Raw genomic sequence first — 13241 nt, 5'->3', positions numbered from 1 at the left:
AAAAAAGGCTTCTCACCAAAAGAATCACATCTTTGTTTTGGAGAAAATCTCTCTTTGTCCTTAAAGTAATTATTCCCATAAATCTTGAAGAAATGATGGGTGGAGGAGCTTAATGTCCTTGTAAAAGCTTCATACACAACTCTGAGCACAGCAGAGTCCCAGGATTCCAGGCTGCTTGGTTCAGGAGTAAACCAGCAGCAGCTTCTGCCCCTGCAGTAACCCACCACCACCAGCAGTTATAAGCAATATGTATAGGTAATCTCACCATCTGTCCATTATCCAGGCAGATTGGCAGGCTGGAGTCACTCCCCCTCACCAGTAATTAGCTAAGCTGTCTCTCCACTCTTGCCAGAGACATTAGCTCTCTGTTTCCCCCTCACTGGAAGCCCTGCTAATCTAAATTCTGAGCAGAATGCAGCTCATGAAATAACACATTTTTTTCAGTAGCAGCAGACTATAATCTGCTATTCATGGGAAGTATTTGATACTATTGTCTCTGTTTTGCCACTTGCAGACTTTGCTAAATTTAGTCTCTATATATATAACGGTTGGAGAGAAAAATATGATTGCCATATATATGTTAGCCATAAAAATCAGAATACAAATACCATAATACTGCATATATTAGATCAGAAATATCCACCACCATTGATGAGCCTGTGCATTGGAGTTTTATGAAAGAGTAGTGGGCTGGGCACTACCAGAAAATGCTTCCCATGAAGGGAAAGAGTCAAGCACAAAGTCTCTAACATTCAGATGAGACTTTCACAAAACGGCTGCTATTGGGGGCAGAGAAGCTCTTTGTTTTGCTGTTTTATTTCAGTTTCCAAAGAAAGGGGAAAGTGTGCTACCTGGGTGGTCACAGAGAGATGCAGCCAAGCCTAGAAATTTAAGGATGCATGGTTGAGATTCAACTGCCTGGGGTGAGCTCAGCATTTTGATAGTTAGCCGGTAGGACACGGTCTGAAGCTCCCTGATTTATTTTCTGTTCAGTTCAAGGCCCTTTGGATTTTTTTCTCCCAAGCCTCAAGGAGCAAGTTGGTACTAGGTATTATTGGCACCACATTGGTTATCACTGTATTAGATTTTCAAATGTCATTTTTTGTTAATTAATTTTGTGATATCCCCACACACATATACACCTGTGATGATATAGATATAGTGTCCTATGTTGCGATATAGTGCAACGTTATATTTGTTTATCATGCAATTTGGAGGAGATATCATTATAATGAAGCAGCCTCTAAGAGTCATAGGTTTTTAATTATTTCCAGATGTGGCCTGCATCTTACTTGATCTGAAATTGTCCTTTCAAAATGTTTTTCACATACTGTCTCTCCAGATATAGATGAATGTGAACGTAACCCTCTTCTCTGTAGAGGTGGCAAGTGTGTGAATACTGAAGGAAGCTTTCAATGTGATTGCCCTCTTGGTCATGAATTGTCTCCATCACGTGAAGACTGTGTGGGTAGGTATCTTAGTATTTTAGGATGAAATTTTACATGTATTATAACATCACAACCTTCCATAGAGGTTGTAAGAATTACTTATTATTGAAAACATTGTTATCATGTGTGACCATATGAGACAAGTACCTGAGACTCATGTCAGTGTGAATGAATCCCACATTTCAGTTTCACCCCAGGTCCACACTTAAATAGCTAGAGAATGCTCTCTACCTTCTGCTACCTCTCACTCTATGCCTAAAGGAGCTACTGGCTTTGCTTGACACAACACGGCAACTGATTGAGAGACTCATTTCTGTGGTCTTGTGCTGGTTCTGTTTCCTAAGCTTTACAACCAGGCATGGTTGGGAAATACAACCTGAGCCTGTCTCCTTATTGATAGGAGACACCCCAGCATGCAGTGCCGGATAGATCTGGGGATTTGGTTGTTTTTAATTAAAGGTGAAGGTAGTCCCTTGTGCAAGCACCAAGTCATTACTGACCCATGGAGGGACATCGTATCACATTTTCTTGGCAGACTTTTGTTACCAGGTGGTTTGCCATTGCCTTCCCCAGCCATCTATGCTTTACCCCCAGGAAACGGGGTACTCATTTTACCGACCTCAGAAGGATGAAAGGCCGAGTCAATCTTGAGCCGGCTATCTGAACCCAGCTTCCGCCAGGATCGAACTCAGGTCGTGAGTAGAGATGGGCACGATCCAAAAAAAATTAATGATCCAGCTGATCGTGGATCGGCGCCAGCAACAATCCCGAATTAACGACCTGAACCGAGCATCTCCCATTCCCGAGCCGTGGATCGTGGATCATGGAGGCCAAAGCGGGGCACGCTGGTATTCCCATCTATGTGGGAAGATGGGTGGTGGCGGTGGCCACTGGGCCTGGCGGGCACGGGGAGGAGGTGACGAGCCGCCTCCCCTCAGGGGGCAGAGGGTCTGGCCGCTCGCCAGCTGCTCCGTGGTTGGAAGGAAGCCCTGCTGATCAAGGAAAGCTGGGCTTCCATTCGGGTTTCCAGGGCGACAGAAGGAGGGAAAACAGAGCTCAGGCATTCCCCTGGCTCCATCGCCAGGGGAATAGATTGCTGGCGCCTGAGTGTCTGAATCCCCAAACCGAGCCCGATCGCCCCGATCCAGGCCTCTCCTGACTGCTGGATCGTTGGCTGTGGACGATCACGATCCACCGGGTCATGATTGCGCGTTCGCCATTATCATGAGTTTTTCCGTTCGTAATGCGGATCGTGCCCATCTCTAGTTGTGAGCAGAACTTGGGCTGCAGTACTGCTGCTTACCACTCTGCTCCATGGGGCTTAGAGAGCTGAAAAGCTCCCTAGTGTTCCAAGGACACAGAAACATCAAGCGAGAACAGGACCAAAGGCAGCCGGAGGCTAGATAAGTCTGCTGGGATACTAATAGATATCTTTTTGACTGTGCTAGAACCTCTTTTTTCCTTTTTTCCTCCTCTTCTCTTATAAGAAGTTTCTTAAGAATCCAAAAGAAAAAACTATAAGCTGTGCTTTATTTTGCTGTCTGGATTAAGGGGGTTTGTAAAAACTGCACCTCTCTACAAAAGTAAAAAATTACCTATGTATAGACTCTCGGCTTCAAAAAATACTTGGAACACTGACCTTAAAAGTATTATGTTTAATTTTGTGAGTGATAAAAGATAAAAGTTTGCAGATCCTGAGAACAGATGCTACTGGGAAGAAGATTGTTTACCATTTTGCCTTGACATTTTAACAGACAGTTAAAGGAACTATCCTAAACATACCCAGGAACTCAGCCAATATTTGGGCATAATTTTTTGGGCATCATCTTTTCCCTCTCTCCTCTCCGTGGCTTTAATTTGGTACTCTGATTGTTTTGCTTTTCTTTCTTTTTTTCAAGAGGAAATAAAGACATGACAGCCTATTTCAAACTGTCTGGCTCACTGGACTAACTTTGGATTACAAATCACTTTCATCAAGGAAGGATTTAAAGTTATAGCTATAAAGCCCATTGTTTGTCAGAATTCAGTTACTAGCTCATGTTTTAAATACATATTGTTGATTTAGAACTGTTGCTACTATAATACTTTTTGATTGTATTATGTGGGTTTAAGTGAGGGGAAAATGGCTGAACATGGAAACTTTTTGAAAATTACAGAGTAAACTCTGATGTCATCAGTTATACTGCCATCTCTGGCTTGAAGAATGAACTGATAGTCAACATTTAATTATCTTTTTTCATATATTCTTGGTTTGAAAAAGTAATTACATCTACATAATCACCACTTACTGGCTTGAAGAATGAAATGACTTTCTTTTTTTCTTATTAATCTATTTTAAGGATAGACCTTTTGAGGTATTTAGGTGAAGGAAATAAGTCAAAATGAAGAAAATGGCTGCAGCTATGAAAAAGGCTAAAGCTGAACAAAGTTCAGAAGATGTCATAGATATATCTCAAAAATAATCTCTCTTTCAAGTCTAATTAAAATTTTGTCTACAGAATTAAAGCAAGAGTACAAAAATGCTTTAACCCAGAAGCAGCAAGTCGATAAGGAGACTCAAGAAATAATGCTGGAACACAAGGCATCATTAACCCAACTACAGCAAATGGACCAGACTCCTCAAGGATTTTTCACTGGAATAAGGGAAAATTTTCAGAAGCTAAGGACTGAATTACTCTCTGATTACAAGAAATCAGAAAATTCAAGAAAATAATTGAGACATTCAAGAAATTTAAGATACAGCAGAAAAAATTCAGAGAGACACAAGGAAAAATTGGATCAGTACAAGCATTACAAGCAAGGCCATTAATAAGAGCAGACTAGAGAATGGAAATTTTTGAAACAAAATTCAGAACTAATAATCTGGGGTTTCATGAAATCCGAGAAACTGTGGATGATTTGAATTTAGAGAGTGCATTTCGAGGGTTAGTATGAGACTGTTTGAAGGCGCAAAGCGACTTTGATCCAGGAGGGCTCTTATAATGAGATGATCCAATATTATATGGCTTTTCAGAAACAGAGCAAACTACTAGAATCAGTTCAAGGCACTCAAGTTGGAAGAAGGCACAAAGGAAAGAAATACAAATTGAGATGGAAGGGAGAGGCATTTTGGAGATTATATATTCTGTTACTTACAATTATTGTTGATTTATACAACTATGTTACAGAATATTCTTTCTCTCTTCTTCAATATCATCCTTTTTTCTATGGGTTTTTTCATGATTGGATGAATTTTTTATATACACAATAGGTCACTTCATTCAATTTAGAATGTATAATTAATATTAAAATAGATTAATTATTAAACTAAATAGTTAAATTAATAAGATAATATACTAAATATTGAGTCTGGATATAATGTTGAATATAAAATGTTTAAAGTCTCACCTTGTGTTGAATTCTAAAAATATGTTATTGATATTCTCCCTAAAAGTATTGTAGTATGAATGCCTAAATTTATGCCTAAATTAACTTCTTTTCTGTATAATAGACCAATCATAAAATTTTAGAAAACAGAGAAAGATTTTCTTTTTTAATAGATAGCAGAAAATTAAAAAAAAACACCCAAGAATGGCTATTGTTAAAGTAGATCAGTTGTAAAGTTAAAATTTTAAAACGTTGAATATAAAATGCTGATAAATTGTATGAATATGCCTATATGGCTAACAGACCAACAAAGGAATTACAAGAAAATGGAGAGATTTCTTTGTATATGTAGCTGGAAATTAAAAAAATATTAAGAATAGTTAACATGGATATAGATCAGTTTTAAAACTAAGATTTTTTAAAAATTGAATATAAAATGTAATGTATAGAATTTAATATAGAATCTTGAGTGTAGAATTTTGGGGATAAGTAATTGAGGAGAAGGAGAGGAGCAATATTATGAAATTTAACTGTGCTGTTATATATCTTGCTTTGAATTTTTGTTGTAGCTTAAAATTTATTATTCTGTATTCTGCTCAAGATACACTTTCAAATGTCTCTTTTTTCTTTTAAATAAAGTTTATAAAAAAAATTTTAAAAGGAGCTACTGGCTTTGATTTGATGCTTGGGTTGAAGAAATCCTCAAATGTGGACAGTAATCCACATGGCAGTAATAAGAGATCCTTGACTAAGTAACAAAGTACTGCTGCAAGCTTGGGAGGAACACTGAGATCTAGATAGTAAAGAGTCCAGTATCTGATTAAGAGAGCTGTGGTTCTCGAAAGCTTATGCTACGATAAAGTTGGTTAGTCTTAAAGGTGCTACTGGACTCTTTATTATTTTGCTACTATAGACTAACATGGCTAATTGCTCTGGATCTGAGAGCTAGATAGATCTGAACACAAAAATAAAGTTTATGGCTAGGCAATTAGTAAATCTCAAGCAGTCAAAATTATATCAAGCACTCACTGTCAGTATCCAGAATTAGAAGCCCTCTAAAATAGCAGTCAGTCCATATTTCAAAATATTATGTAAATTATTCCACTCAGCAATAGAGACAAAACGCCAAAGTAGCAAGGAAAAAAAAGAATGCAAGATTATCCTACTAATCTGTAAATGTTGAAACAGAAATCTAAGCTACAAGAAATCCAAGTGTCTAGGCAGGAAATAATCAAAGGGAGAAGAGGTAAATACACATTTTGTGACGGCCAGATGGGGTCCCAAATCAACTCTCAAGATGAAAGCAGTCCTGTACAGGCAAGTGTGTGCTCCTTGGGAAAGGATTCTGTCCACAGTTATAGGGCAAGCAGCACAGTTCAAAAATAAAAGATTCTTTTTGTATTCTATATGGCCAAAGATCTGTTTACTGGCCCTGATGGAACAAACAGAGAAAAGCTGGTCACAGCACCATGAGTGTGGGGTAACAATAAAATCTCTATTCCTATTGTTGTTTGTTTATGCAAATTTATTTTTTTATTTCTGTAGATTTTATTGCTGAAGTTGTTTTCATTTTATTTTATGCCAGGACCAATTTTTACATTACAGGAGCAGTGTAATTGCTGTTTTCCTATTGTTATAATGCTAGTAATATTAGAATAGTAAATTCATGCATGGATTAACCACTTCTGTACTTTAAGAACTGCCTATTAGCAATTCACTCAAAATGACATTAATACTTCACGTGGAAACATTCAGAATGACTTTTAAACTTGTAACAGATCCTATTTTTATGTCAATGCTTTTGTTACGTTCTAAACTTCAAAGGTGAAATAAGCAATTTTTGTTTTTCAGATGTTAATGAATGTTCTCTGAGTGAAAATCTGTGCAGAAATGGCAAATGTGTGAACATGATTGGTACATATCAATGTTCCTGTAATCCTGGTTACCAGAGCACCACAGACAGACAAGGCTGCACTGGCAAGTATTGGATACTTTCACATCCAGATTTTTATTTTAAAATAAACACTTCAAATTTATTTTTCTCTGAACATTGCTATAAGAACAATGAATTAATCACAGTATATTTTAGAATCCACTTAGTTGTAAGCTGTTGAACCCTGGCTTTACGAAAGGGCCTGTTATCTCACCTATCATCGACATTCTGATTTTTATTGTATTTTGATCATTAACGTCACATCATAATGACATCAATTAATGCATAAAAATTGTTGGGGAAAAAAGGTTAAAAATAGCTTTTCTTCAGAGGTGCAATGGATCTTGAATCAATAGAGAGTCAGCACATGAGTTTAGCTTTTAAAAACATTTACTCCTAAAGGAAAAGGGTCACAGGTTGCCTACAAAATAACAAAATGCCTGGAGCTACATTCTCATTGCTGTTTACAACAAAGAGCTGGGATAACAGAATGGAGAATCTTCTTCTTCCTCCTTCTTCTTGACCCTGAAAGAAAGTCACCTGACCTGTTGACCAATAACAGTTTACAAACACTCTCAAGTTTCCCGGGCTTGCAGATTATTGGCTTTGAGACAGGTTCCCTTTCCAGGTCAATCTAAACAATAGCATGGTATTGTCAAAGGCTTTCACGGCCGGAGAACGATGGTTGTTGTGGGTTTTCCGGGCTGTATTGCCGTGGTCTTGGCATTGTAGTTCCTGACGTTTCGCCAGCAGCTGTGGCTGGCATCTTCAGAGGTGTAGCACCAAAAGACAGAGATCTGTCTTTTGAGAGATCTCTGTGAGACAGTGAGAGATCTCTGTCTTTTGGTGCTACACCTCTGAAGATGCCAGCCACAGCTGCTGGCGAAACGTCAGGAACTACAATGCCAAGACCACGGCAATACAGCCCGGAAAACCCACAACAACCAATAGCATGGTAGGTAAACACATTAACCCCATAATGACTGAATCTCAGACCTTGCAACACACGTATATTCCAACAAAAATAAAATCAATTAATGCATAAAAGCACTTGCTTTTTTACACTTGATAGAAGAGGAAGACAAGAATATGGGATAGAAATTTACTTTTTACCATCAGTGGGTGGTAGTAGGCTTTGCAAACTGTCAAATATAATCTCTCCTAAATATTATCTTTCTAGACATTGATGAATGTATGATTTTGAATGGAGGCTGTGACACCCTCTGCACTAATTCAGAAGGCAGCTATGAATGCAGTTGTAGTGATGGTTATGCCCTGATGCCAGACATGAGGACATGTGCAGGTAAGAGAATGAAGACTAGCAGTTCAATTCCGTCTTTACAATTTAAGCCATAAAGCATGAAGGAATGTGCCCAAACTGTATTACACAAAGAGGAAAGATACTATAGGAACTTAGAGCATGAGCTGTCAAACCAGGAATTCTCTGGTTCAAATTTTGCCTTAGCTGAGAAGTCACAAGATAGCCCCGGGCAAGCTACTGTTTTTCAGCTGTTCATCTACAATGTAGAGGCAATAATATTGACCTACATTACTAAATGTGAAGGATTATTGGGATAAAGTTTGCGCAATAATTAAAACACTTTAAGGACCAAACTAGCCACAAATGGGGCAAGTATTTGTCCACTAATTGTAGGGGGTGTTTTGTTTTCACAAAAATGGAATGGGCAAATGAGGGGGAGTTGTATCCTGCCTCTTGACTTACCTCATAATAATAACAACAACAACAACATTTGATTTATATACCACCCTTCAGGACAACTTAATGCCCACTCAGAGCGGTTTACAAAGTATGCCATTATTATTCCCACAACAAAACACCTTGTGAGGTGGGTGGGGCTGAGAGAGCTCCAGAGAGCTGTGACTAGCCCAAGGTCACCCAGCTGGCTTCAAGTGGAAGAGTGGGGAATCAAACCCGGGTAGAATAAGGGAGAAAACAAGGCACCCCTCACCTGTACATTGTGGCTAAAAAGAAGGCCCTCTCCCTCCTTCTTTGCAAATAGTCAGGCAGACCTGTAAATAAGTACATATTTTAGGTTTGGTTAGTTTAGTTAGTTTAGCCTAAAACATAAAGACAAAAACATGTAATGTGCTGGACTAGACACTGCTGCAGTAGTGTTGTTTGATATATCAAGAGTAGAGGTGGGCATGGTCTGGAAAATAGACCAAAATTTTGCACAGTCTGGCCTGGATCGTGGTTCGCGAACACACAGTTCGTGGGACTCACCTTTTCCACAAATTTTGGTCCATTTGGGCTGGTCCGTTAGTCCGTGGTCCATGAATTCAGACATCCTGGCGCCAATCTATCAATTCCCTAGGCAATGGAGAAGACGTCTGCAGACCTTTTGCAGCCTTTAAAAACTTAATAGGCAGCTCTGCCTGCCAAGCAGAGAGCTTGCATTCTGCTCTATGGAGCAAGGAGCAAGAATGAATTCCCTAGGCAATGGAGGAGTGGACGTTCTGCAGCCAATCTTAGCCCTCAAAACTTTGAAAGGTAGTTGTGCTTGCCAACTAGAGAGCTCTCATTCTGCAAGGGAGGGCTGGATGTTCTGCAGCTAATCTTAGCCCTCAAAACCATGATAGGCAGCTCTGCCTGCAAGGGAGGGGTGGACATTCTGCAGCCAATCTTAGCCCTCAAAACTGCCAACCAGAGAGCTGCAACAGAGGGGTGGATGTTCTGCAGCCAATCTTAATCCTCAAAACTGTGATAGGCAGCTCTGCCTGCCAACCAGAGAGCTCCCATTCTGCTTTATGGAGCAAGGAGCAAGAATGAATTCCCTAGGCAACAGCTGGGAAGATGTCTGTGTGGTGAGTGAGGGGGCTCTTACCTCATCCTTTTCTGTTTGATTTTGCCTCATTACAACTTTTTGGTGCTGCTAGCCAATGCAAGTCAATTGGCATTTGCAACTCCGATATCTACTGGAAGTTTCTTGGGGGTGGCTGCTTTGGGGGTCTGTAATTCGAACATCCAAAATGCAATCTTGACCAAACTTGGAGGGCTGCTGGAGGAGAGGCTGCTGAAGATGCTCTGCGAGTTTGGGCTCTCTGGGTTTGAAGGGGGTGGAGCCAGCGCTGCTGGAAATGACAGACCACAGACTGATGAGCTGGTCCGTGAAAAGTTCGTGGTCCATGGTCTGTGAAAATCAACAGACCCCGGGCCAATGGTCCTTGGGGTTTTCCTGGTCTGTGCCCACCTCTAGTCAAGAGTGCCAAGGGGACAACTTTGAAAATGGGTCATCTGTATAATCACTAGGATTATGGAGGCAAGCTTATGTTCCTTCTCAATGAGGCATGCCAAAATGGGGGGGGGGGGACCCTTATATCTAAGCACCAAACTAGTTCACATTTTTTAAAAGTCCATATTACTTGGATCCAGCTTGGGTTCCTGCAGCCACACAGTGACTGTGGAGAATAGCTTTTTAAAAATAAAAGACAGCCCAAATCGGCTCAGAACACTGCCATGGTGTGGAGGAAGGTCTCCTGCCACCCCCCTCAGCCATTTTCCCATGCAGAAACAGTGCTGGATAGGGAATTTCCCTGGTTTTGCTGCTCCATGTGGAGTATTCTGTGCACATGAAGCAGCAAAAATGGGATGATAACTGCCTCCTCCTGACTGTTTCCATGTACTAGGAGCCATTCCTTCCCCTGCAGTGGTGTCTGTGGGTACTCATTTATTTTTTAAAAGATGTTCCCTGCAGATGTTTTGTGGGAAGGAACTGAAGTTTGGTCCTTGCCTGGACCCAGCATTTTAAAAAAGCAAATGTCTAGTTTGGCTCTAAGATGCTATAAGCACAGAACAAACCAGTGCAACTAATTAAATATATTGGTACAAGCTGAAAATCATGTCCAATAACAAAAGTAAGCATGATAGTGTTTTACAAAAATTTGCCTATTAGACATTTTGTAGTGATGTACATTTATTCCAGATATCGATGAATGTGAAAACAATCCAGATATTTGCGACGGTGGACAATGCACCAACATTCCAGGAGAATATCGCTGTCTTTGCTATGATGGATTCATGGCTTCTATGGACATGAAAATATGCATTGGTAAGTAATGCAGAGGACAAATTAGCATGTAAATCTATTCTTAATATATCAGATCTGTGATTAAAATGTTCAAACACAGATACACTACTAATGTATCAGCATGTAAATATTTGAATTATTTTAACACAATTTTTAAAAAGCAGTAATTTGTTTAAATGTTAAGACCCTTTAAAAGTTTTCTGTATATTCCTTAAATTTCATTAGAAAATGTATTTCAAATGATTTTTATTTTTAGGAATGATAATGTATTGTTCCTGTTTTTTCAAAAAATACCCATCCTTATATCAAATAGGCAAGGGATGGTGGCCCTTGTGTAGATCAGCACATCATCACAGTGGGGGCATCCCAGGCTGTAAAAAAAAAAAAAACAACCCTCAATCTTTTCACTTGCCCAGACATCAGAAAACAAAAGTTCCAGTGGCATTTGTTGCCGTAGCTACCCTAGATGGTACTTGTAGCATCTAGTAGCAGCTATGGCTGCTGCAAGATATGAGGGGAGGGAGCCAGAGTTGGGGAGAACTCTGAGAGGGGACAGGGGAGCTGATAAAAGGGACAATGGAAAAATTCAGCTGGTGAGAAAGAGTAGGGGGAAAGGGAAGCAGAGCTGGACCCAGCAGCATGGGAAAGAGGAAATACAGCACCAGAGGCAATGGAGGTACTGGGCACTGGGCAAGAAGGGAAAGTGGAAACTGAAGCTAGTGGAGGGAAGCAGAGCCAGCACATGGGAGGGGGGATGGCAGGGGAGTGTAGGATTTCCCTTCCTTTGCCGGTTTCCACTTGTTATCTAGTCTGTATAATCTATCATGTATTTACACCATAATCCATATCCCCTTTAGTTATACTGTCTCTGAAAACAATAGCCTGAACTTTCAAATATATGCATTTACAGATGTGAATGAATGTGACCTAAATTCAAATATCTGTATGTTTGGAGAGTGTGAGAACACTAAAGGGTCCTTCATTTGTCATTGCCAACTTGGCTATTCTGTCAAGAAGGGAACCACAGGTTGCACAGGTATGTTGTGATTTGATCAGATGTGCCTTTTTACTTAATCCAAATTACTTTCTAAAAATTAGTGTTTGTTATTTTGGACCAGTTCTGTGTACTTTTCAGCTTTACAGACATAGCAGAATTAATGTATTTAAACCTTCATCCCGCACACTTAGTACCATATCTAATAATTCTTGGTTGTGTGCAGTTAGTGACCATATCGGGGTAACTTAATAATGAATACTTATGGTATACTACATTTCACATGAGTTTTTCTGAATGTTGGGGTCCACCATGCAAGATAAAATATACCCAGACTTTCATATGCAAATTTATTTCAGATTAAGTGGGCTGAATATATATTTGAATATATGTTTGAAATATTTTGCTAAGAGTACACCTACAGTGCAATCCTAAACACAGTTATACCCTTTGGAGTCTGCTGAAGTCAAAGGGCTTAGAATGGCACTGATAGCCACTGAAATTTTGAGTTCTCTTAGGACTACATGAACATTTAAAATTATAAAGGTGTATCCAAATTATGTAGCTCATGTAGTTCAAATTATAACACTTTTATATACTGAATTTCCAGGCTGTATATCAGTAAATTTATATTTAGACCTTGGTTCCAAATATTTAGTGAGGTTGTTAGCCCAAGCAAGCCTGATCCATGAGAGCTTTGAAGCTACACAGGCCTTGGTTAGTAATTGGAAAGGAGACCTCCAAAGCAGACCAGGGTTGCTATGGTCTGCTTTGGAGGTCTCCTTTCCAAACTCTGACCTAATATTCTTGTTGCAATACTAGAAAAACTGTTTAATGACACTGAGCTCAGCAGCATTTTGCTTATATATTTACATAAAGTTAATCCCCTTGATTTCAGTATAAGCTATTTCCTAGTGCATGTGGCTATTAAAACTGTAGACATGTTTAGACTAAGTTAGTTTTAAAAGGTTAAGATATTGAATAAATATAGACTATTTAATTGTTCAGTGCTGTCCATTTATAAATTCACCACAGGCAACATTAACTACTTCAAGAATTAATTGTCTGTAGCACCTAACTTCAAAGTGATTAAAAACTTTTGCATGCTGTGCAATCCTAACCCTTGCTTCCACAGAGGCAGCCAGCCACTCACAAATCCTCTGCTGCTCTCATTCACTCCCTAAGGACCTTCGTGAGCAAGCCATGCTGGAGTTGCAAGCTTAGCCAGGTGCAGCGAGGCCCCACCAGCAGAGAACACTCTCCAATTGCCCTGGCAACCCTGGCAGCACCCACCAATCACAGAGCAGCTGCAATTGACAGCCCTGTGAGTGGCAGGGAAAGCCGCAACCAATCCACTGGCCATGATCACCCCTGCCACCAGCTGCCAATGCTACCTGCTCCCGTCCTGCAGAAAGCAAATGCACAGGGCACAAGACCCCCACAATTGCGAT

At 39.8% G+C, this 13241-nt stretch overlaps 1 protein-coding gene across 1 annotated transcript in view; it reads left to right on the top strand.

The window, feature by feature from the left end:
- Nucleotides 1–13241, top strand: part of FBN2 (fibrillin 2) — a 286019-nt gene that overhangs the window by 194556 nt on the left and 78222 nt on the right. Inside the window, exons 27-31 of the mRNA XM_054986552.1 lie at nucleotides 1343–1468; nucleotides 6666–6791; nucleotides 7928–8050; nucleotides 10692–10817; nucleotides 11707–11832. Of these exons, the coding sequence (XP_054842527.1) occupies nucleotides 1343–1468; nucleotides 6666–6791; nucleotides 7928–8050; nucleotides 10692–10817; nucleotides 11707–11832 (627 nt within the window). The remainder of the gene's footprint in view (nucleotides 1–1342; nucleotides 1469–6665; nucleotides 6792–7927; nucleotides 8051–10691; nucleotides 10818–11706; nucleotides 11833–13241) is intronic.

This window comes from Eublepharis macularius, chromosome 8 (assembly GCF_028583425.1).
Source record: "Eublepharis macularius isolate TG4126 chromosome 8, MPM_Emac_v1.0, whole genome shotgun sequence".
In the NCBI taxonomy this organism is placed as follows: Eukaryota; Metazoa; Chordata; class Lepidosauria; order Squamata; family Eublepharidae; genus Eublepharis; species Eublepharis macularius.
This window is presented reverse-complemented; position numbering and strand designations above follow the sequence as displayed.